The 23,621-nt window shown below is 40.0% G+C and overlaps 1 protein-coding gene across 2 annotated transcripts in view; it reads right to left on the bottom strand.

Annotated features, from left to right (window-relative positions):
* ATF7IP (activating transcription factor 7 interacting protein) overlaps positions 1 to 23,621 on the bottom strand; it is a 168,919-nt gene that overhangs the window by 31,301 nt on the left and 113,997 nt on the right. For both annotated transcript variants that reach the window (XM_034774714.1, XM_034774721.1), the window contains exon 10: positions 6,921 to 6,999. In XM_034774714.1, coding sequence (XP_034630605.1) covers positions 6,921 to 6,999 — 79 coding nt within the window. The remainder of the gene's footprint in view (positions 1 to 6,920; positions 7,000 to 23,621) is intronic.

Genomic DNA, 23,621 nt, shown 5'->3' with positions numbered 1-23,621 from the left:
ACACCATTAACAAATGGTTTTAAGTGTTCTGAGGCACGTATAAGTGAAATACCATTTCAGGACCACAAGATCAAAATGCAATTAAGGAAAGGATTTGTTGCTTTCCTACAATCAAACTAGCCGCTCTGTTTCATTGAAGCCACTTGATAAAGACATAAAAAGTTACATAGCATGAACAGTAGAAGCATTTTCAAAATAGGAGAGGTTTCATCCTGTCTTTATTAACTAGGAGAGCTCTTGTGAATAATTCCTACCTTTATTATTTTGAGCCAGCAAATAAACATTCCCTTAATTCAAAAAGCCATTTGCCTCTCTCCAGAGAGTGCCAATTGTAATGTGTATACCTGTTCACTATGAACATGATACAAATCTACCAACAGCTTTTATTTTCAGGGCAGTGAACAGCCATTCAGAGGTAATGAATTTGAATGACATGAATGCATTCAAATTAGTAACCTAGAGATGAAAGGCTTCAGATCCCTTTACTAAGAAGCAAAATCATTTTAAGATAAGACTATCTAGCAAGAACAATTCCTGGAGGATATAATATTACTATGACCTAGTGCACTACTGGAATCACAGGATTTTTAAAAATTATTTTATTAAAAAATCCCACAACTCTTACAGATTTTTTCAGTCTCACTTCATTATAATTTGAAAAAAGATTTCCTAGGGTTACTGGATAGATTCATCTGGACAAAATTACACTGATTTGTAAAAATTGTAGCTGCAATATCAATCTACAAAAAATATCCCTTTCAATATTCAGGAAGAGCCGGGTGCAATAGAATTAAATTAACGTGTTTAAGAACAAAAATAGTTACTATGGACTGGAGTTAAAATATTAAATTTTAAATGGAAAAAAAAATTACCCACAAACTGGTGGATTTTATGGCTGCAGTGCATTGAGTTAAATAGTTTAAAACCATTTTTAAAGAAAAGGATCCAATTCAAAAACAACTGTTACAGAACTTTTCTGATCCCAGCACGTGTGTCAAATTGACTGAAGTAGAAAAACGTTTAGCCTTGGCATGATATAACGTAACTGAAGCAGAATGTGCCGTATCCTAAAGCAGCCTCATGTATCACTGACAAAAAAATCGAGAGCTCAGTTCAAATTCCAGAATGTTCATGGTTGGAAATTATGTATGCAGTAGAAAAAAAAGCAGTTGATTTTCAGATACCAGTCTTAGCTAAGCAACACCAGCATTTAATTTGTTTTCCATGTATGAACTGATGTTATTACACATGGAAGAGACTAACAGAGAATAAATATAAAAATGCAGAGAGGCCAGTCTCATAAGGCCATTTTTCTGAAAACAATCACCTTTTTAAATGATTGGAGTTCCCCATAATCCCTTACTGCTGCCAGTTTCACTGCATTCTTTATTTGCAGCAGATGTCCCAACAGAGAACAAAAATGACTAGAAATTCAATTTCCATGTAAATTTTGTGAATGACTTACAGTCTATATTCAGGACATTTTGTGTGGGAACATGCTGTATTTTAATTGCAGTTCTTGGAGCACGTAAAGGCTCCATGAGGAAGATGAAGGACAAACGGGAAAAAGGGGAAGAGGAGTAGAGAACTATGTTTGAAATCCACCTCACCTTGCTATTTTAGTTCCAACACAAAATCTGGAGTGACTGACTAGCAGGCCTGTGCACTGAGAGTGAATGCTATCCAACATTATAACATTTGTTTTTCAGCTGCACCAGCAGAGTTTTTAAACTCCACCTCTGGACTTTTAAAATATATTTTTAAACAAATTTCAACATCTGTGCTCTCATCAAATGTTATTCTTAGCAAGCTCAGGCCTGCCCAGTACTTGGATGAGAGGTCTTCAATGAAAATATACAGGTGCTGCAGGATGTGATACTGGGAATTTAGTGGGTGGCATTTTTCTCTCTAAGTCAGTACTGATCTAATGACCCAGCATGCAGAAGAGATACTGTGGGAAGATATGTGGGTTGGAGGTGCCAACTTTCAATCAAAACTGATTGACTGTTCAAGATGTATTCTTATACCAAGTAGAATTTGCTCCACGTTTACCAGGAACAGAAAGTCCAGTGAAACAAGTGTTTAGTAAAAGGAGTGTACACGCTGCTTGTCACAGGTGTTCTTTTGCTATGTTCAAAGTAAATAGTGATAACACCCATTCCGTGTTTCCTGAGAAATTCATTTAGAACCCTGAGTTATTGGAAACAATCTTCCAATCCAAGAAATGTACATGTGTCACTCTTGACTCAGAATACCATTCTGACATATCACTAGGGTGACCAGACAGCAAATGTGAAAAATCGGGACAGGTGGTCAGGGGGTAATAGGTGCCTATATAAGAAAGCCCCAAAAATCGGGACTGTCCCTATAAAATTGGGACATCTGGTCACCCTCCGTATCACTGAGGCCCACGATCACAGGAAGCAATGTTAGTTGGGAGTGATATCATAGATGATTACCAGGAAATAAAATCTTGAAGGCCTAAAATCAAACTTCGGAAGATAAATGTTCACTATAAGTTGATTTTAAAGATGAACTGAAACTGTTTCAAATATACATATGTCTTGTTTTAAATCACAGAGCTATGCAAGTTAGACATAAAAGAAACAACTAGGTCATAACTAGGCTAGTGGCTGGGGACTAGTGGCTGTTCAGCTCCGTTCCCAATGCAAAATCCTAGGCAACTGAGCAGCCCTTTTTAGGGTAGCTCTGCTTACCCTTTTTAAGGGAAGGGGTTAGAAAAGGTGCCCTACACATTGCCTGCCCCATAACATCCAGCCAATAAAGAAGGAAAGACTCATTTTAGGAGCATAGAACGTCAGCATGCTTATGGACAGAGGCGATGCATGAAGGCCTGAGAAAAGAACAGCTCTTCTCTCCAAAGAACTCACCCGCTACAATATTGATTTTGCAGCACTGAGTGATACTAGACTGGCTGGAGAAGGTTCCATCAGTGAGCTAGGAGGTGATTACACTTTCTTTTGGAAAGGACAAGCAGAGGATGAAGACAGAATCCATGGAGTTGGATTTGCAATAAGAACGCCTTTCCTGAAACAACTTCTTGACCTCCCTTTTGGGCTGAATGAACGGCTCATGAAACTTCAATTCCACCTGAAACCTTTACGGCATGTCACTGTCATCGGTTTCTACGTGCCTACGCTGACCAACACAGAGGAATGCAAGGAGCAGTTCTACTCTGACGTGGACTTCATCCTCAGATTAACCCCTGCATGAGACATGCTCATCCTGCTGGGAGACTTCAACACTAGAGTTGGTAGAAACAGCAGTGAATGGAGAGGTGTGACAGGATGACCGAGTGGGAAAGATGAACAGCAAAGGACTCCTCCTCTTGGGTAAAGGTGCAGACCATAATCTGCTCATCATTAACACCATCTTTAGGCAAAATGATAAAACAACATGGATGCATTCACGGTCTAAACAATGGCACCCAATCAACGATGTTATCACCCCCCAACGAGACAAGCAGAGGATGAAGACAGAATCCATGGATTGTCTGCAATGTCAGAATTACCAGAGCCACACGTGGCGCAGGATGCTAGACAGACCACAGATCGGTAAGAGCAGTGCTCAACCTGCATATAGTCCCCTCACAGCGCAAGCGCCACAAGCTCAACAGAACAGCCTTCAACATAGCAAAGCTCAAGCACATAGACTATGAGGTGCAGTTTCAGCAGTCACTTGATAAGCTTTTTTCATGCCCTACAATCATGGCAACCCAACAGAAAAATGGAACCAGTTCAAAGATGTGATTATTGACACAGCTAAATAAGTGCTGGGGCCAAAGAAAAGGGTACCCCAGGACTGGTCTGACGAGAACAAGTAGGACATTTCCAAACTCCTAAGTGACAAGCAGAAAGCATTTGTTGAATGGCAGAATGAAATCTCAAATCTCAAAGAAAGATAGGTTTAATTACCTACAGAGCAACGCACAGTCTGAACTGAGGAGACTGCAGGATAAGTGGTGGGAGAGGAAAGCTGCAGAAGTTCAGCATTATGCAGATAAAACCAAGGCAAGGATGTTCTTTGACTCTCTCAAAAGCAGTCTACAGACCATCTAAATCTGGCATAGCTCCCCTGAAGTCGGCAGATGGCATGACCCTCATCAATGACAAGGAGGGAATTGTACAGAGGGGCTGAATACTTCAATAGTCTACTCAATAGACCATCCACAGTTGTTTGGGGTGTCCTTGATTAATTACCTGAGAACCCTATCAGAGAGGATCTTGACCTCCCTCCATCAGTTAAAGAAGTCATGGCAAAGCTGACGGTGGATACTACAGAGGCATTTCTCTCCTTGTACAGCAGGGAAAATACTAGCTGGCATTCCACTGAACAGACTCATTGCAAACACATCTGAGGAGAATCTGCCAGAAATGCAGTGTGGTTTCAGACCAGGTCCAGGAAAAATGTTTAGAGCAGAACATGGAACTATATGCAGTTTTCATCAATTTGACCAAAGCTTTTGATAGAGTCAACAGAGAAGGTCTATGGGCTATTGTACATAAACTGGGCTGCCCAAGAAGGTTCATACAAATCATCCGTCTGCTCCATGACCACATGACAGTGCAAGTGCTCTCTAATGGTGACTCTGACACATTTGAAATCTCAAATGGAATGAAGCAAGGCTGCGTACTTGCTCCAGTGCTGTTCAACTTGTTCTTTACCTGTGTTCTCAGCCATGCCAAAAGGGACTTGGATCAGGGGATATACATCTGCTATCAACTCAATGGCTCCCTCTTTGGACTTCGAAGACTCAATGCTAAGACCAAGATGCTGGAGAGGTTTCTCGTCGAGGCATTTTTTTTTTTTTTTTGCAGATGACTGCGCCTTGATAGCTCATAGACATAATGACCTTCAGGTCATCGTTGACAGGTTTTCTGAAGCATCCCAGCTCTTTGGCCTCACCATCAGCCTCAGGAAGACAGAGGCCTTGTTCCAAACAGCACTTCATTCCAATACTCCAGCACCAGCCATCTTCATTCAAGGCACATAGCTGAAAAATGTGGATCAGTTCAAGTATTTGGGTAGCATTATCTTGATGATGGAGCTTCATCCTACAGCCTTCACAACTTAACACATCTTAGTGGAGAATAATAGGTACACCAAACATCTGCTCAGTATGGGAGACTTTCCTAGCAGAACAGACACATACTGTGTCAATTTTTTAAAGGTGATTGGCCCATCACAGGATGGACACAGATAGACGGCAGGAAGCTTTGAGTTTGCCATGTTAAGGAGCCCTGGACGGGGTGAATTTACACCAAGTCTAGCTGTCAATACTTGGTCCAGATGAGTAGATATGATCACAGCAATTGTAAGTCAAGTTCAGAAGAGTTCTGACCATTTTCAGTACAACTGTAGAAGGTTTAGCCAAAGCTAAGAACTAGTGAGAATTGCCAACCTTACTTTTCCTGCTCCAGAAAAAATTCACTTCTTTCCACATTCCTGATGAGCTGGAGGGAGATTCCTGTTGGAAAAGGGTGAGCCATCAGAAGGAACCTTTGCCTTCTCTAGGAGTGTAAGTGTTCAGTCAGAGGTTGTATAAAATGTTCTGTCAGGGGATTTGGTAGAAAGGAAGGGGAGACAGAAAACCACCACCAGAGAACAAAACACAAACCTGCACAACTGGAGAAAACTCACCAGAGCACCAAGAACCTACGTAAAATAATCTAATAATAATTCTGTAGACAAATCATAAAGGGCTAAAGACGGAGTCAGAGGATTCTCCGGACAGCTACAATAGACACTAAAGCCTTTGAAGGTATAAGTAATTTACGAACCAGAAGATAGTTTATAATTGGACTTGAAGACATCACATTTTTCCTTTGAGTATCACTGAAATTCCTCCAGCAACCCCAATTAAGTGGGCTCTGACAGAATGACAAGATTATATTGTGAAGCTGAGTTGTTAGAGTGAAAGGAGCTGTGAAAAAAGTCCATCTTTTACTGGCAGAAAAGATCTGTTGGCACAGGTTGACACAGTAATGTGATCCACTTTAGGACAAACATCACATAAATCTCCATTTGTTCCCTCAGGCTCCTTTTACAATTTATTAATTTGATTGTGTAGCAACTTTGAATACAAACATTGTAAAATAAAGTTAACTAACTTCTCAACTGAAGACATTAAGATTAGATGACAGTGGTAAAAAGACCTGAGTGCCTATGTTATATCTGCAAAAAGAACAGGAGTACTTGTGGCACCTTAGAGACTAACAAATAAGGTGCCACGAGTACTCCTGTTCTTTTTGCGGATACAGACTAACATGTCTGCTACTCTGAAATATGTTACATCTTTCACTGATCCTAACATTGGTGATGAATTATACATATGAAGTCTTCTAATGTAGACACAGCAAAAGAGCTGAAGTTGCATGACCTTCCTAGTTATGTTTCCTGTACTATCCTACCAGCTGAGTAGGGGAGGGAGCTGTTCTTGTCTTTCTGTAACATTACACTGCTATTTTATTGAAGTAAAGGCTACTATATTGTTGCAAGACCTTCTACAAATGGGGAAGAAAAGTAATTCTGTGATCAGGTGAAGGCATCATGAGTATCTGTGTGGAACTTCTTCAGTACAGCACTAATACTACAGACTATCTTGAGGAACCTTTATTAGACTTTTCAGTGACTATATTTAAGGAAACAATGCAAAATACTGCAACTGTAAGGCTCAAATTAGTTAAAAGGTTAATTCTAACTTGCCTAAGTATCTGGTTTACAGTAGGTAGGAAGGTAAATGCAAAAACTTTAAATCCACTTATCAATTAGAAATTCCCATTGTTCCTTTGGAAAGCTGTGAAAATATAATTGTTTCTTTGGATCATTCTTCTCAAATTGGTAGGATGAAATACTAATGCTAGCCCAGTTTTCCTCACTGCTAAATGAATCTGACTTACCTTGGGAAGAGCCATCATCTTCATCATCCAGGGTGAGATCAATGACACCTCCTGAGTCACTGCCTGTGACCTTCCCACTCTGAAAGACAAAACTCCTGCATTTTGCAAAGGCAACTCCACGGAACATAGCAGATAAAGATGTGTTGACTGAAAACTGAGTAAAAAGGGGCTCAGAGCTGAAGCACGGTGATTGGAGAGGGACTGGTGATATTAGAGGAAGGAGGAAATTTGAGATATGACATTCACAATGATTGAGAAGGAGCTGAAAACAGAATGAATGGTATGTAACACCAATATTTTATAATTTTGTAAGATGTAATGGAGAGATCTTGTAGAGTACTGGTATTTTATAAATAAACAAAAATTAACTATTATTATATAGCCACCTTCCATCCAAGAATCTCAGTGTTTTAAGCCAAGATGCACAGCAGGCTGTGCTTTCCTCGGTCATTCTAGGGAACATCAGTGTTGTTACAGTGAAACAAAAGCAGCAGCAGAGTGGCTTTAACCATCAGAGAAATGCATTAACCAACTTGAAATAATCAGCCCATACTACATGCCCATTATGAACCGGACTTCATACTGAAAAAGTAAAGGCAAAAACCACTTGGGCATCTATACATTTACTGGGCATATCAACACTGACAATTAAAAATTTCCAATTGTGTCCACCCTTCTGAAGCCATTTTGTTAATGTAATGATAGTCATAGGTTATGTTGGAGTAACACATAGATGAAGCCATTTGGAAGCAATCTTTTATAGCTGATTAACAAAAGCAGCTTTTAAGTCTTCATGAGGGCTCAATGTTGTAACAAACTAAAACATTACCCACCAGAGAGAGATTTTTCCTTAGCAGTAAACTGGGTTTCTGCAAAGAAGCATTCAATAAAATCTGAATCAATGTTCTTCTTTCAGCTGTTCAGAGTTCCTAGTCAGTCTACCCTCCATCCATGCACTTTCTTGAGATGATAGGAAAGAGATGGGGGGGGAGGGGGGGAGAATGTATATTTCGGGGTCTCTGCACATATTCTCTGGAGAAAGAATCCATGATGTGAACTCCTGGTTTCTTAAGCCTGCTGCAAAATTTGGGAACTTTCTTGTTGGTGTGGGTGGTGAACAGATGTATTGCTAGAGTCCACCACTGGGTGCAGATTCAGCAACCTTAGTGATTCCCAAACTCCCTGGGATAAACAAATGGGCTGAGAGTAAATGTAACAATTGATCCCAGGGACGAATAAATGTGAAGAAATGGTATAGAATGGGCCAGTTCAAATGCCAGTATCAGTCCTAGAAAATGAAAGATGGGCAGGGCTGTCAAATGACAGTGGATCTGAAGAGCCATGACATTAGAAGCTACCTCTATGAATTCTCAGTTGGGCAAACCATCCCTTCCACTGAGAGGGAAAGGATGGTGTCAGAGCAGTTTTCCTGTGTATTATTAATCACAAGTGATGAGTCACTAAACATTGGGACATTTGAATCTAGGATGGCTGATATTGATGATCTCTTCAGTAAGTCATCCAAACAGAGAAATCACTTGGATTTTGCTGTCCCTGATGGCTGCTGTTGCCAGTGCTAAAGATCATTATGAATATCCTACATGAGGCAAGACCAGAGTTGAGAAAAAGGCTCTGTTTGAGGGCAAAATGAGAACTGATGGGATTCTAGATTTGGTATGATTCTTTTCAATTTGACACAAATAATTATCTTGCTCTGTAACAACTATGCTAGACAGACTAGTTTCCATGTTGAATTTTCTATACTGGATGAATTGATTAGGCAAGTTCAGATCTTACACAAGGCAATTTCCCTCTGACTGCATGGTTAGTAGTAAGCAGACAAAAGATTTCCTTTTTCATCCTGAAGAAATGGGTAGGTGGCTTTGTCTAGAAGATAATTTATGATTTCTGTTATAGCTTTTTTTTTCTGGGAAGAAGAAAAAAAAGAAGAGACTCAGTGAGGAGTAGGAGAAGGAAGAAAAATCTAATACTTATCCATTTTTTAGTTTTCAGACTCAGTCTGAAGTGATTTCCTTCCACTCCTTCTGCCACCAAGAAATACAGATTCCTTAGAGGAACCTCTAGAGGGAGGAGAGAAACTAACTCACAAGCAGTCTTGGAGGCCTGCCTAACTTGTGTCAGTCAGTTAACAGGGCTGCAAGTTCTATTAGCTTGGAAGTTGACTTTGAAAAAGCTGGAAGGTCAGAAACTGTAAAAATAATCTAGCTGGGGACTCACAAAAGGACAAGCAAGTCCTAAATGAATTAGCCAATGAAGTCTTAGTTTTTTTTTGGCTTGTAAGAAGGGAACAATGTCTTAGGATCAGCCACATCTTCTTCCAAGGTCTTGTACAGGCAATCTCCCCAAAAGGAAAGGCCTGTACCGTGGAGTGTAGATGCACGACTGCTTGTCCTTAACCAGAACTAGTGAACTCAATGGTGCCTGCCATCACCAGGGCCTTAACTAAGGCTAGGTCTACACTACCCGCCTGAATCGGCGGGTAGAAATCGACCTCTCGGGGATCGATTTATCGCATCCCATCCCCGAATCGATGCTCTTACTCCACCAGCGGAGGTGGGAGTAAGCGCCGTCGACGGGAAGCCGCAGAGGTCGATTTTGCCGTCGTCCCTACAGCGGGGTAGGTCGGCTGCGATACATCGAATTCAGCTACACTATTCGCGTAGCTGAATTTGCGTATCTTAAATCGACCCCCCGTCTCTGTGTAGACAAACCCTGAGTCTTTCAAGAATCACATACAAATTAGTTGGCAAGTAGAATGAGGTCTATCTTAACTTCCTACAAATGTGGCATTGAGCTCCCATGTTCTTGCAGAGCTCTTGAATTTAGAGAAGAAAGCACAGAGTAACAGGAAGCCCTGGCAATCAGACATTTAAGTATCAATTCATACTGTTTTCTTAAGATGGATTGAAATGTTCTGTCCCCAGGGTCCAAGGGAGAAATATTAACCTCTAATGGAAAAGAGGGTATTTTTCACAGATTGAGTGGCTGCCTAGCCACTCCTTGGAAAAAGTGGCCACTTGTTCCCAGTGTTGGAGAGGGTGAGGGAGACTGTAGAGCTTGCCATGGAACTATGGGCTAGAGGACATAAGAACTCTGGTTACATCAAACTTCTGCCTGTCACAATCAAGTTACATAAATTCCAAGGCTGGAAAGGACCACTGTGATCATCTAGTCTGACCTTCTGTATATCAGCGGCCATCAAATTTTCCCCAAATAACTCCCAGAGCATATCTAAGGAATCCAAGTTCTTGGGGAAGGGAAAATCTTACCTGAGTTTCCCGAGGGAAGTATTTCTTACTACCTGTTCCCTACTATTTGAAAATCCAGGTCCTCCCCTTTCAACTGAAGGCTATGCTTTGACAAGGGGCTGCGAGGAATATCCTCTGCTACTCCTCCTGTAAGTAGCGTGGGAGAGGAATCAGCTCACTGTGATCTGTGGCATGTCACAGCCACAGTGTGGGCTTTTTGCCTGTTGGCTGGCTGAATGCTCCACCAGAAGCCAAAAGCAGCTGCCTGAAACGGAATCTGACATGAACAGAGTAAAGAACATGAGATAGTGCGTAGAGGTAATGGAGCTGGGGTGAGGAGAAAAGCACTGCTGGAACCTGGTGATTAGTCCTCATTCTGCCTAGCAAATCTGAACAACAGAAGGAAATCCACGGTCCAGTCTGCCAAGTAAACAGGAGCAGAAACAAAATGCGCTTTTTTTTTTTTTTTTTTTTAAAGGCATATGATTCTAGAGATCGTTCTGTACCTAAGAACATGCAATAGATTTGCTAGTTTCTATCCCCTCTCAGAACCAGGCTCTCACTTTTCAGCTGCAACATAAAGGTTGCCCAAACTCAGTGGAAATTTAGTCATCTGTAATAGTAGGGGAATGAAATCGATAGCTGCTTTAAGGGTGGACAGCAAAGCTTTTTAAATTTTCCTAGCCGCCTATATATGTTAACGTATATACTTTTAAAAAACCCAACTTGCTTCTGTCTTTCATTTCTTCTAGAAGTTTGCCCTTTGTAGCCTGTGTAACTCTGTGTTTTATGAAATGACGACATCACAAACCTATAGGCATGTTAACCATGGACTAATCTGAGCTCCTCCTAATGTAAGTCAATAGGTCAATAACGTGCCATCGCTGGTAATTAGCAACAATGGTCAATGATGGGATATTAAAAGTTACTACAGAGAACTTTTTCCAGAGGGTCTGGCTAGAGAATCTTGCCCGCATGCTCGGGGTTCAGCTGATCGCCATATTTGGGGTCGGGAAGAAATTTTCCTCCAGGGTAGATTGGCAGAGGCCCTGGAGGTTTTTCGCCTTCCTCCGCAGCATGGGGCGGGGGTCACTTGCTAGAGGATTCTCAGCAATTTGAAGTCTTTAAATCATGATTTGGGGACTTCAACAGTTGAGTCAAGGGAGAGAATTCTTCCAGGAGTGGGTGAGTCAGCTTTTGTGGCCCACATCATGTGGGAGGTCAGACTAGATGATCATAATGGTCCCTTCTGACCTTAGAGTCTATAAGTAAGAGTCTTTTCTCCTCCCACATGCTAGAAGGCATATAACAATTTTAACCTAAACAATTAACTTTCATCAAGACACTGTAGGAATGTTTAAGTGACGGATGCAACAGAGAGGGGAATATTACTTACATGTGCTTGGCACACAGAGCAGTGCTGTCAGAAAATAAAGCTTAAGTCCCTCTTGGGTTTTTATGATGAGGGGTTTATGGCCACTATTTCTGAATTTTAAAAATCATTAAAATAAGGACTTTGACACAGATAAACAAAACAGATACGGATCATTGAGTCTCTCAGGCAAAAAAAATGAACAAAAACTTTAAAAAACCTTGAAGGTCATTTTTAAACAGAAACTGGTCACAAGACTCTGCTAGATCCTCTCCCTTGAATCCTACTGTAAAAGTAGCACTGATGTTTATAAACCTTAATACCAAAAAAAGCAGAAATTAACTACTAAAAATTCCATTTGCTACAATATTCTTTATTTGATTCTCTTCATTTGGCATATTTTTGACATTTGTTTTTGTATGGTCAATCTGATAATTCTGCATCATGAGAATTTTGTATGTTTAACTTCTAGTGGTCATATTTTATATTTATTTATGCAATAGTGCCCCTTCTGTAGAGGGTGAATAATAAAGAAAAATTAAGTTAATTTTCTTTGTGGTTGTTTTCATACTAACACCATTAAAAGCTTATGCCAGAGTTTCTTTCTAAAAGGAATCCTTTCCCAGTAATTTATAAGTTTAAGTGTAAAAAAGAACTCTGTTCTGAAACTTAATGTCAAAGGTCACACATCTTGAATATTAATACTTTTAAAAAACAATTACGGGATTGCAATAAGAAATTAATTTATGGTTTCTGTATTGTTTATAAGCTATCTTTTTATGCTCCTATTAATGTGTTCATATTTGTTTTTCAAATTGGTCTGGTGAATTTCACTTTCCAAGTAAGCCATTTCATGGCAAAATGAAGCTTTCCAGACTAGCAGATTTCACTTTGAAGTCTGCTGTGCAGCCAGCCCAACAAGATTAACAATACAGATTGGAAGGCACAAGAGGAGTGTCAGTAAACAAGAGAGAGAGGACAGAAGAGACAGGGAAGAGTGAGGAAGAATAAACAGGCAACAGATGGATAAGAGGAGGAAAGTAAAGGAGGAAGAAAAACCAATGAGAGGGGAAAAAGAGGCAATAGATCAGAACCGGGTGCAGCCACCTCCACCAATCCTGGAAGCAATATGCAAGTGCTTCACTACGCCACTTCAAGTCTCATTTAGTGTGGTTTATTCTACCTGAAATACATGGCCAGTGGGGAGGAACCAAGTGGCCATTAGGCACTGCTTTATCTCTGATCCAAGTTTCTCCTAAAAAAACCCCTCATTTCTTAAGCAGTGAAAAGGTAATCAAGACTCCAGTGCCTTCTTATATCTGTAAGGTAGTATGCACACCTACAACACTGTAAAAATAATCTCTACCACTGCTCTTCTGCTCAATTTGCTTGCTGTGCATAGCAAGCAGATCAAACTGGGTGAGGGAGAAGAGTGTATTGGCAATAAGCAGCTCTTCCACACTACTAGCAAGTTCAGGGATGTGAAAGAGGAAAGACATGGGTAGGAGGGAAAGCAAAGCAGGTGACAAAGTATAAATCTCCTTCAAACCAGTGTCAGACTGTGCAATTCTACTTTTGTGGGGTTTAATTCAAATCCTAATTTAAAAAATAGTTTGAACATCTATTTACTGCAGTGTTTAGAAAACTACACAATGAAAACCGTGTATAAAATGTATTTGAATTGGGGGGGGGGGGGGTAGGAGGTGTTTATATTTAAACTTGGCATTCCTGAGTCTTCTACAGGTTGCAGCCATCTTACTGACAAGTGATCTGGCACACTGGCTGTGACTAAGTCTGTATGAAAGCCAGCTGGAAATATGTTTGTCTTTTATCATGACACTCTATACAGGTAATTGTAATGAAATAATACTAATTTCAAATGTCAACTAATAGGAATAACTCAAGAGGTCTAGACGCCAAATTTCACACACCTTCAGATATAATGTGATAATTTATCATCTGCTTCCCCCAATTCTACCTCAGCAATTCTTTCTAAAAAGAAAGAACTGCATCACTGCATAATCTGACAAGCAGTCGCACTGACCAGTGAGACAGGCCTTAGAAGGTGTGTGTCAGGAGCAAAGCAGGGATAAAGCACTTTTCTGTGCCTGTAGGAATAAGCAGATATAAGTGAAGCCTTCCTATAACCGGCACAATACAAATTCTCACAGAAGACAAAGAAATATACCTACCACACAATCTAAGAATGAACGACTCTTGATGAAAGTAAAATGGCTGAAACCAAAGTATTTGCTTTGACCAACTAGTTAAAGTCTAAAGTACTAGTAAATGGGGTCACCATAATATGTAACTGCAAGAAGATGCCTTCATTTGGGAGGATGTCACCATGTAGATTTGTAATAAAATCTAGATGCACACTATTAATAGTTCAAAAGTGGGTAAAAGTTCTCTGAAAGCATGTAACTATGTCCAAGTAGTTGTCCCACAACATAATGAAAAGCAGCCTCTGATGCTTTGTAGTAATGACATAGTGCTTTACTGATTCTGAAGTCATTCCTCCTCTCACTACTTGGAGTTTGGAGACATTGGGGTGAGTTAGCACACTGAATTCCACAGCTAAAACTTTTCACAGACGTGAAACATTTTGTTTTTCATGCTCCCTGTAAAGCACACTGCAGAGAAAGATACAACCTCTGAGCTTGGCACCAGAAAGCCTTTCAGACTACCTCTGCCATGTACAAGGCGGATACCAGTTTACATTTTAACAGGCAGCAATACCATTTTTATGAGAAATCTTAAAATACAGGGAATGAGATAGGAGAAATTTAAGACCAAAAAAAGGTTAAGGAGGCTAATGGTCTGATCAAGACAGCTATAATTCTGAAAATCAGCTTAAAGAGTAGTGGCTGGCATATCAGGCAACATTCATCAATTAACATAACACTAATGAATGGAACTCTGGGAAAGGAACCTTTTGGGTACTGCAGCTAAACACAGAAATATATGTGTAGACTTCTCTTTATCACTGTAAAACCTTGATTTTTATTGCATGGAAAACATTTTGGAGAAAGTTAACAGGTATTTTCCCCTATTTTATTTATAAAGCAGACACTATATATAATTGTAAGAGCTGTTTTGGTATTATATAACGCCATGGTTCAGATGATCACATCGAAATAACAATGCATGGTTATTTACATAATGCCACCTGCTTTATATAAAGAAACATTTAATTAAAAAAAAAAAAGAGAAAAGAAAACTTTAAAAAACTCAAAATGCAAAACTGAAAATTCATTCCAGCCTAGTAAATATACATATTCTGAAGGTTATCTCTGGCAGGTCCACAGAATACAGACCATTTTTTATTAATATTAAAACAGTTTCTATAGTAACAAAATAGAAAAAAAATAAATTCAGAGTGCTCTAAAACAGACAAAACTGTGCCGCATCACATTACTATCATACAAGACGCACCAAGGCGTTATATAATAGCAAAATCACACTTAAACTTTGAGGGGGGAGTTAAAACTGGGAGTACTCTGCTTATTTAGGGTGTTTTGGGGCCTGGCACGGTCTTTTTTCATCTGGGTATGAAACTACAAATTCTGACCACACACATGCACACACTAAGAATTGGTTGGAAAGTAACAAGTTCAGCATTTTTCAACATATTTTAGCCCCACAGATTACTTCAGAATCAGATGTATACGGCCACTTAATAGTTATGAGCTCCAAAGCAATTATGCTCTTTCCTTCCTACAAAGTGTATTAAATATTCCAGCCTTGCAAAACTGTCATGAAAATTTACCAACCCAGGTACCATATCTATGACAGTAATGAAAAAGCTAAGTTTACTTGCCTTTTACTCCAAGCAAGTAGAGTTTTACATGGCTGACATATTCATTTTAACATTGTGTGGGTGCACGCACAAAGTGCAAGTACTGCCAACAGACATTTTCTGTAGTATCTTTGGAATGGGACCGTAGTGTTCCCCTCACCCCCATTCAGAACTGCTCATTACTTTCTTCAAAACAAGAACAAAGCAATTTGAACAAAAAAAGGGACCAGCAGAGTAACCAGTTTTAATATACTCCTATTTATCATATACCCTTTTGTTTCTTTACTCAAATAATGTAAACTGGCTCTATTTCCACAGGGATTTTTAATTAAGCCTCATCTATTTTCCCATAAATATATAAATTATTAGTGGATAAAGTTAGGATCCTTAGCACAGCCAATTCTAATTCTAACAGCAAAATCTTAAGGAATAAGCAACTGAGATACCACTTCATGCATTTCTCACTCTGTTGCTGTGGCTTTGCATTTTTAAGTTATGTAATTAAAAGGGTATATAATAAACACATGCGTTGCACACTCAAACCAACATCTCTACTGTTCTTTGCTTTTGTAAGGTGAAACATTTACTTTGCTCCCTCAAAACCCATTGCCCACCCAAAAACGATAAGCATCACCAACAGGCAGGCATGAACTAGGGAAGATCCCAATACAACAATCGGTGAGAAAATAAAAATTAAAAAAAAAAAAAAAAAATCAAGGTTTAAAGCAGTAGATACAAATAAGCTGCATCGAGCTATCTGTGGCTAATGTAATGGCACAACTCAGTTGACCTGGTTAATTTTAACATTTGGCTCAATTTTCTAGTCCCAACCCAGCTCTATAAACACTAGTAAATTTTGCTTGTTGTTGAAGATGGCTGTTAGTGACTGGGGGTAGTTTTCCTAGCATAGTCAGGATCTCAGGGAAAGATGCATCATTTTAAAAGTTGGGAGGTTTTGGAGGAGGATTGCTTCATTCAGAAGCACTGCATGTTGCTGAATTGGGCAGCGCTCAAATAGTGATGGGATGTCAATCCACGTTAGTACAGTTTCTGTTCTGCCCTAAAATCTAAGGCTATGTCTATACTATGGACCTTACAGCAGCACAACTGTAAGGTCTCCTGGGTAGTTGTTCTTTGCCAGCGAGAGAGAGCTCTCCTGCTGGCATAATTAAATCACCCCAATGAGCGGCGTTAGCTATGTTGGCGGGAGAACCTCTCTTGACAACAAAGCGCTGTCCACGCCAGCACTTCTGCCGGCGAAACTTGCATTGGTCAGCGGGGTGTTTTTTTTCACATCCCTCACTGCCAAAAATTTTACTTACAAAAGTGGTAGTGTAGACAAAGCCCAAGTCTTGGACTTAGAATTTGTCTCAAGTATAGGTTTCACCTTACAGATTGGAAATAACTGAACCTTAGCAGCACAAATATATCTTCAATGTCAGAGACATAAAAAACAGTGTCTAGTTTTACATACACAATGTATACATGTTTATTTTCAGTGAAAAACACCATGAAACACAAGGAAACATTTTAATCAGTAATGTTTCAAAAATATAAAATGTATATTAATAGCTGCTTATAAATCTTTAAAGCTGACATGTCCACTCTGATCACATTGTTTCCCAACAGACTCTGCATTCATTAAGTTTATCACATATTGCAGGAGAGGGGAGGGGAGAAGAAAGTTGTAAGTGTATTTTATTTATCAACATCTTACCAAGTGAATTTAGAATTGTCAACAAAGCTCTATTAATAACCAAACAAGTCAGGGAGTGTTGGAAACAATGGGAAATGGGTCACTGATCATGGTAGCTGAAAAGATAAAATGCAGAGATAAGGCATGAACTCAAAAGGATTTTATTTGTTCTGTGAAAGGATAAAGTGCACCCCAGATTAGGGGAAGGGAGGAGAAGCAACTGTTTAAGTGACACAAGGATTTAACAACAGTTTGTACCCATCACTGAACAGGTAAAGATTTCAATCCAGCTATTTTAATGCACCTAATATTCATTTATAATCTGACATATATGTCTTTCATCAATATATTAAAAGGCAGTATATTCTCTATGTCATAGCCCTATGTTTATACATCGTATATATTGCATATAATGTATAAATCAGGTATCTAAATTAGGATAATAAAAATACTTCAAAAATTATAACAAAGATTTGAAATATAATTGAAATAGCATCTGTCTCCTTAGAACCATTTATATATTAAGCTTTATATTAAGTGCCTGCCATGTTTTCAAAAGTATACTTCTAGGTCCTGAGGCATTGGGAGGACCATGATGAAAGGGGCAGTGACTGGATAGTAAGAGCAAGTGAAAGTTTAAGTTATATTTTATAGTCTCCTTTTAAATTAAGTGCAATAAGCTTTCCTCTCCTCTCCCTATGCTTTCTTTTGGGGAGGTAGGGTGAAAGGATAGAAAAAGGAGAACCAGATTAGCTGCAATCTGAAAGTCCATGGATCAATTGCTGCTTAATGGTAGATCTATGTTGAACTAATTACCATTGTGCAACTCTTCAGGGTAAAACAGACATGACAGATTAAAAACAGAGTAACACTAAGATGATTTCAACCCTGGCTCTCTGACAGTTTGGACAATTAAGGTTCCTGGGGTGATGGTGTGTGTGAGAGAGAAAGTCCATGCAATGAGGAAAATTGATTTTCTAGATCTCACATACTGTAGATTAGGTGGGAATTAATTCCTTTTATAACAGTGAATAGCATAAAAAAAAAAATCTCAGTATGGTGTGAGGAGTTGGGCTGACTTCATAAGCGCAACTGGAATTTATGGCTCTCCCTTCAGGCTGGCAGCAGAGATTTCCCAACACTATTTGCAGAACGGACAAAACGTGAGAATTCTTTCTGACAAAGGCCTCCATGACTCCCAGCACCAAGGTTTTAACATGAAAAGGGGATTTAAAACTGAAGTTTCTAGGTGTATCAGAATGAGGACACAGTCGTCGTTTCCCACACTGCTTTGGGAGCTCCTGCTGACAATCAACTCTGCCTTAAGAAATGGATGCTAATTACTAAAAATGGCAGATACTCTTCCAAAAACTGAGCTCCATATAGCAAGTAAGAGCTACACGCTTCATAACTAGTATGAAGCTTTTCAGCTTCTCAGGAGTAAGTCCAATTACAGAAACTACAGGAGTAGTAACAAATTCTTTTAAAATGCATTTGTCATATTTAATGCTTTTAAATGAATTTTAATTGCTGATAAGACTGCCAGATAGACAGGTCTGGAGACTGAAATTCATTTTTTATAACAGGTAGATTACAGGTAGGGGCAGTATAAGTTGCACATAAACGCTGCCCTCAAATGTACCTTGCCCATGACTAAGGAAGAGAAAGACCATATAGAATCATAGTACTGGAAGGGACCTTGAGAGGTCATCTAGTTCAGTCCCCTGCACTCATGGCAAGACTAAGTATCTCCAGGGGTTCTCGCAACAAATTTTTTGGTGGCCTCAGAGTGCAGCCACCAACTCTTGCTGGTGGGCACTATGACAATTTTTCCTAAAATACTTAATTAACTTTATGTGCATATTTATTTGTTTTTCCTATACATGTTCAAATCATTGTAATTTATTTATGTAGGATTTTTTGCAGTTGTCCCTATTCTTTACTGGACCTAAACAGACTAGAAACACAAATAAGGTGCTTTGCATGTTTTGCTTTCTTTGGTTGATTTTTTTCCCCCCCAAAGACTTGCTAGCTAGTAAGTCTGCTATTGTGAAAAGAAGTAGTTGTATATTTGTTAATATCACTTTGCACACAGGGGCAGCTCTATGTTTTTTGCCACCCCAAGCACAGCAGTCAGGCGGCCTTCGGCAGCATGCCTTCGGGCGGTCCGCGGTCATGAGGATTCGGTGGCGTTTCTGCGGGTGATCTGCCGGTCCTGTGGCTTCGGCATACCCACCACCGAATTGCCGGCGAAACCGGGACCGATGGACCTCCTGCAGGCACGCCGCTGAAGACCGCCTCACTGCCGCCCTCTCAGCAATCAGCAGCCCCCTCCCCTCCCCCCCCCCAAACCCCCCCCCCCCCCCCCCCCCCCCCCCCCCCCCCGCGGCTTGCCGCCCCAGGCACGCGCTTGCTGCGTTGGTGCCTGAAGCCGCCTCTGTTTGCACAGCAGATTTACTCATCCTTGGCAAACTGGAGGACAGATTAAACCCTGGATGGGGAGGTGAGTAAGGAGGGCCAGGGGCAATGGGGGACTGGGTAGGAGGATGCAGCAGGGGTCCGGGTGATGGGATGAGGGGGGCAGAGATGAGTCCGGGGCTGGAGCCTGGGGTTCTGCTGCATGGGTGGGGCCTGGAGGCAGCGGGGGCCAGTGGTGACGTGAAGGGATGAGCCCGGGGACAGAACCTGAAGCCCTGTGCTGGGGGACAGAGCCTGCTATCCACCACCAGGCTGAAGCCAAAGCCCAAGCCCCACTGCCCCTAGCAAGGTAGGGAATTCATATTGGTTGCCTGCTCCTACGGTGTTTGTGGCTCCAGAAGGAGGTGACCCTGGGGCAGGGGCTGCTGCTTTGCTCCCCCCACCCAAACAAAACCACCCACCATCCAGGCGTCTGTGGCCGCAAGAAAAAACTCTGGTAGCCGCATCTGAGAAACGTTGATCTAGACCATTCCTGACAGGTGTTTGTCTAACCTGCTCTTAAAAATCTCCAATGACGGAGATTCCACAATCTCCCTAAGCAATTTATCCCAGTGCTTAACCACCCTGATAGTTAGGAAGTTTTTCCTAATGTCCAACCTAAACCCCCCTTGCTGCAATTTAAGCCCATTGCTTCTTTTCCTATCCTCAGAGGTTAAGGAAAACAATTTTTCTCCCTCCTCCTGGTAACAACCTTTTACATGCTTGAAAACGGTTATCTTCCGTCTTCTCTTTTGTGAACTATATAGAGGGGGAATAGGTAGGTTCAGTCTTCATATCCTTTTCCTTCATCTCTCTGCTGACACTGACAATAAGGAGGCCAATTAGCATAAACGTTGATCGCTTCTGTGATGTGGACACATCACAAAGAACTGGACTGAAACCAAATAGCTCTCATATAATAAATAATTTTGCTTATTCCTCACCATGATCATATCTGAACTTCCAACAGAAATGAAACGCTCTATATATCCTATTACATATCATGAGCCATCATCCTGCTCCTCTACCTCGGCTGTTTTGAAAGAAACAGAACTTTGGTGGTACCCATTGAATTTCTAATGGGGTAGAGGGATGTTTCAGCTAAGAAAGGTTTGAAATAAATTTATACCAATTTTTAGCAATAACCCACTTTCAAACAAGACACATATTCCTGTTCCAACCAGAAACAGCGTTTTCCACTTCTGAAATTTTTCCCCACACAGGAAAAGATAAAAATCTAGTCATACTGCAATCAACAGTTTCAAACTGACAGGAGTCAAAGTAATGCTGAAAATATTGCATGCATAGTTAATGGCAAAAAAACCCAAACTTGAGTTTCAGAAATTAGCCAATTAAAAAGCGACTCAAAAATCTTCCCCACAGGAGTGGTTGCAATAGAAGTCCAATTAAAATTTACTTTTTATTTATATATAAAATCACCAACTAGCCTTGTCCCAAAGAGTGAAACCATTAGCCTTGCAGTATGCCTTTACAGTAAGTCACACAAAATGCAGTAAGATCAGAACAGGGCATGTGGGTAAGTATGACCACAATAAGCAGCAAAGAGGACAAAAAGGAAGATAGATTTTTTTTTTTTGTCAATAGCACTGTTTCTGTTGGATATTGTTCAAGTTGAAAGTAAACGGTTGTTCTCTAACTATAGATAAGTCACATCACAGAACTACCTGAGAATATAAGGATGAGAAAGTCCCCCCGCCCCCGCCCCCATATAAAGGGTAATCTGGAAAGTGCTATGCATATATTTTCATTCTTGTGTAAACCTGGACAAAGAGCTTTTTAGAAGAAGCAATTCAGCTTGCTAGTCCAGCAGAACCATGATTATTATTATTATTTTTTTATGAATCCCTTATTTAGGACCTTAATTTACTCAAATTCTTTAGCATTCCTATGCCTTGGGGTAGGCTATTGCATGGTTCCCCTATATTATGAGAGTTTAGGTTGTCCCTTAATTTTCAGTTTTCCCTCTTTCTAGATATTAGAAACAATTGTTCCCCTTCACACCCCAGCTTGATTTGCTTCATCCTACAGTAAAATGATAATACTGGGTCTACTTTGTTTCTACAGGAGTCACTAGTGCAGTGGTTCTCAACCTGTGGCCCACGCAGTATACAGCTGCAGCACATGTGACATCCTCAGGGCCATGCAGGTAGTACACATATTGTGTGGATATGACTCACATAAGAGGGAGAGCTGCCTATGCTGCCCATAATGGTAAATAGGTTGAGAACCACTCCACTAAAGTCATAAATGTAACGTGCTAAATGGAAGGCAGACAGTTGGACAGCAGTCATTTAAAACAACTATATTCTGACAATCTGCAAAAAGAGACAGGACCATCATGAAAAAGGCAAGTGGAACAAACAAACAAACATAATACTTAAAATTTAAATAGTGCTTCTAATCCCTAAAGCACTTTTCAAACTAATTAATACTTAACATGCCTCATGAGGAAATGGAGCTTTATAGACTCATTTTACAGACTGGGAAACAGAGGTAGGGAGTTTAAACAACTTGCCCAAGGCCACAAAGGGAGTCACTGTCAGAGTCAGGATTAGAACTCAAGAGGTTTCTAGCACCTAAGTCTTCTGTTCAAGACATCTAGAGAACACATTAGATACTTGAAAGTTTTCTCCAGCAAGAAAGTCCTTCTGTGAGTTAGGAGTTAATAATGGTTAAGTTACTATCTAACTTAGGGTTTATTTATAGTATCCTTCATTACACTGCGTAAGCACTTCATTAGTAATTTAGATCAGGATAGTGAAGTTCTTAGGGGGCTTAAGCTAAGTGCATGTGCACACACTCCTCCCCCAAGGGACAAAGTCAATTTGAATTTTGGTTTGAGAAAAAACAGAGGTAGTTTTAAATACTACATTTTCCCCTCTTCTTAAGTCTGTCTGCTATTTTTTGTGGTTTTACAATCAAATTTTCACATTTAAATATCTTATCTTCTCTCTCCTATTGAACACTAACATGTGCAATTGATGGACTAAACACAAAAAATTTGGCAAATACGCAAAGTAAAAAATATTTTTTCTTAGCTTTCATTTATCATAATCTTAGGTATTACATGTTACAATAGGTAAAAAAAATTCAAACACGATCTTTACTTTGCCAATGTCCTTTTAAGAAAATTCATGGAAAAGGGCAGCGAGAGGTACTAAAGTCATTGGGCTAAATTTTCTAGGATGGCTCATTTAAAATTAACTCCTCCTACTCCTTTCAACTCCTACTCTTCTTCACTGCTGAAGCAGCATTTATAACTTATTTCTAACACATTCACTGGCAGGTGCTAAATTTGTAGCCTGTAAAAAACTCCTTTTTTGTGAAATGCGATGATAGGATTAACTTGCCGCAATCAGGCAGTGACTAATATACTAAATCCATAGCGCGAACTAAGTAATTTCTAAAATAGGTTGGGAGAGAACAAGACTTCCTGACCCACTTCCTCTTGGTGAAGGAATCTGATGGAAGATTACACTGCACTGAACATGTAGGTTAATAATTTTATCTTAATTTGCATATGCCAACCAAATGCTACATTCAATTCTGGGAAGGGGAGAAAACAGAGTCAAATGTTCATGACTCCTGTCAAGTGCAGGAGACATCCTTTTTGGCTAGGGATAATATGAAATGTGATGGAAATCCAGTACGGGGGAGATATACAAATAGTTAAGATGCGCACGAACGCAAACAAACAGCCTGTCAGCTGTATCTATTTGCATTTCATGGGGCTGTTCTATTTCCTTTGCAGTTGCTATAAGATTTTTTCCCCCCCCTGTTCCATGTACCAGTAGAAGGCTGTGCATTTTGATATGTTATCATGAAGTGACTTTGGGGACGAGAATGTTTAAGAACTTTTCCTTTACCTATAACTATGAAAGGGGAAGGAGGAGACCTGTAGAAGTGCAAAATAAGAAATAAATCCCAAACTCTCCAGATCAGGACAAGTATATGACGGTCAATTTAGAAGTATGCTAAAACCAGCACAACCCCAGTTCTTATCCTAATAAGGATGAAGTCAGTTTGGACAGAAAAAGAGAGAAGGTGATCAAATAATTGCTTGTGTGATAGTGCATGTATAAAAACC

The sequence above is a fragment of the Trachemys scripta genome, chromosome 1 (genome assembly GCF_013100865.1).
Source record: "Trachemys scripta elegans isolate TJP31775 chromosome 1, CAS_Tse_1.0, whole genome shotgun sequence".
NCBI classification, from domain to species: domain Eukaryota; kingdom Metazoa; phylum Chordata; order Testudines; family Emydidae; genus Trachemys; species Trachemys scripta.
This window is presented reverse-complemented; position numbering and strand designations above follow the sequence as displayed.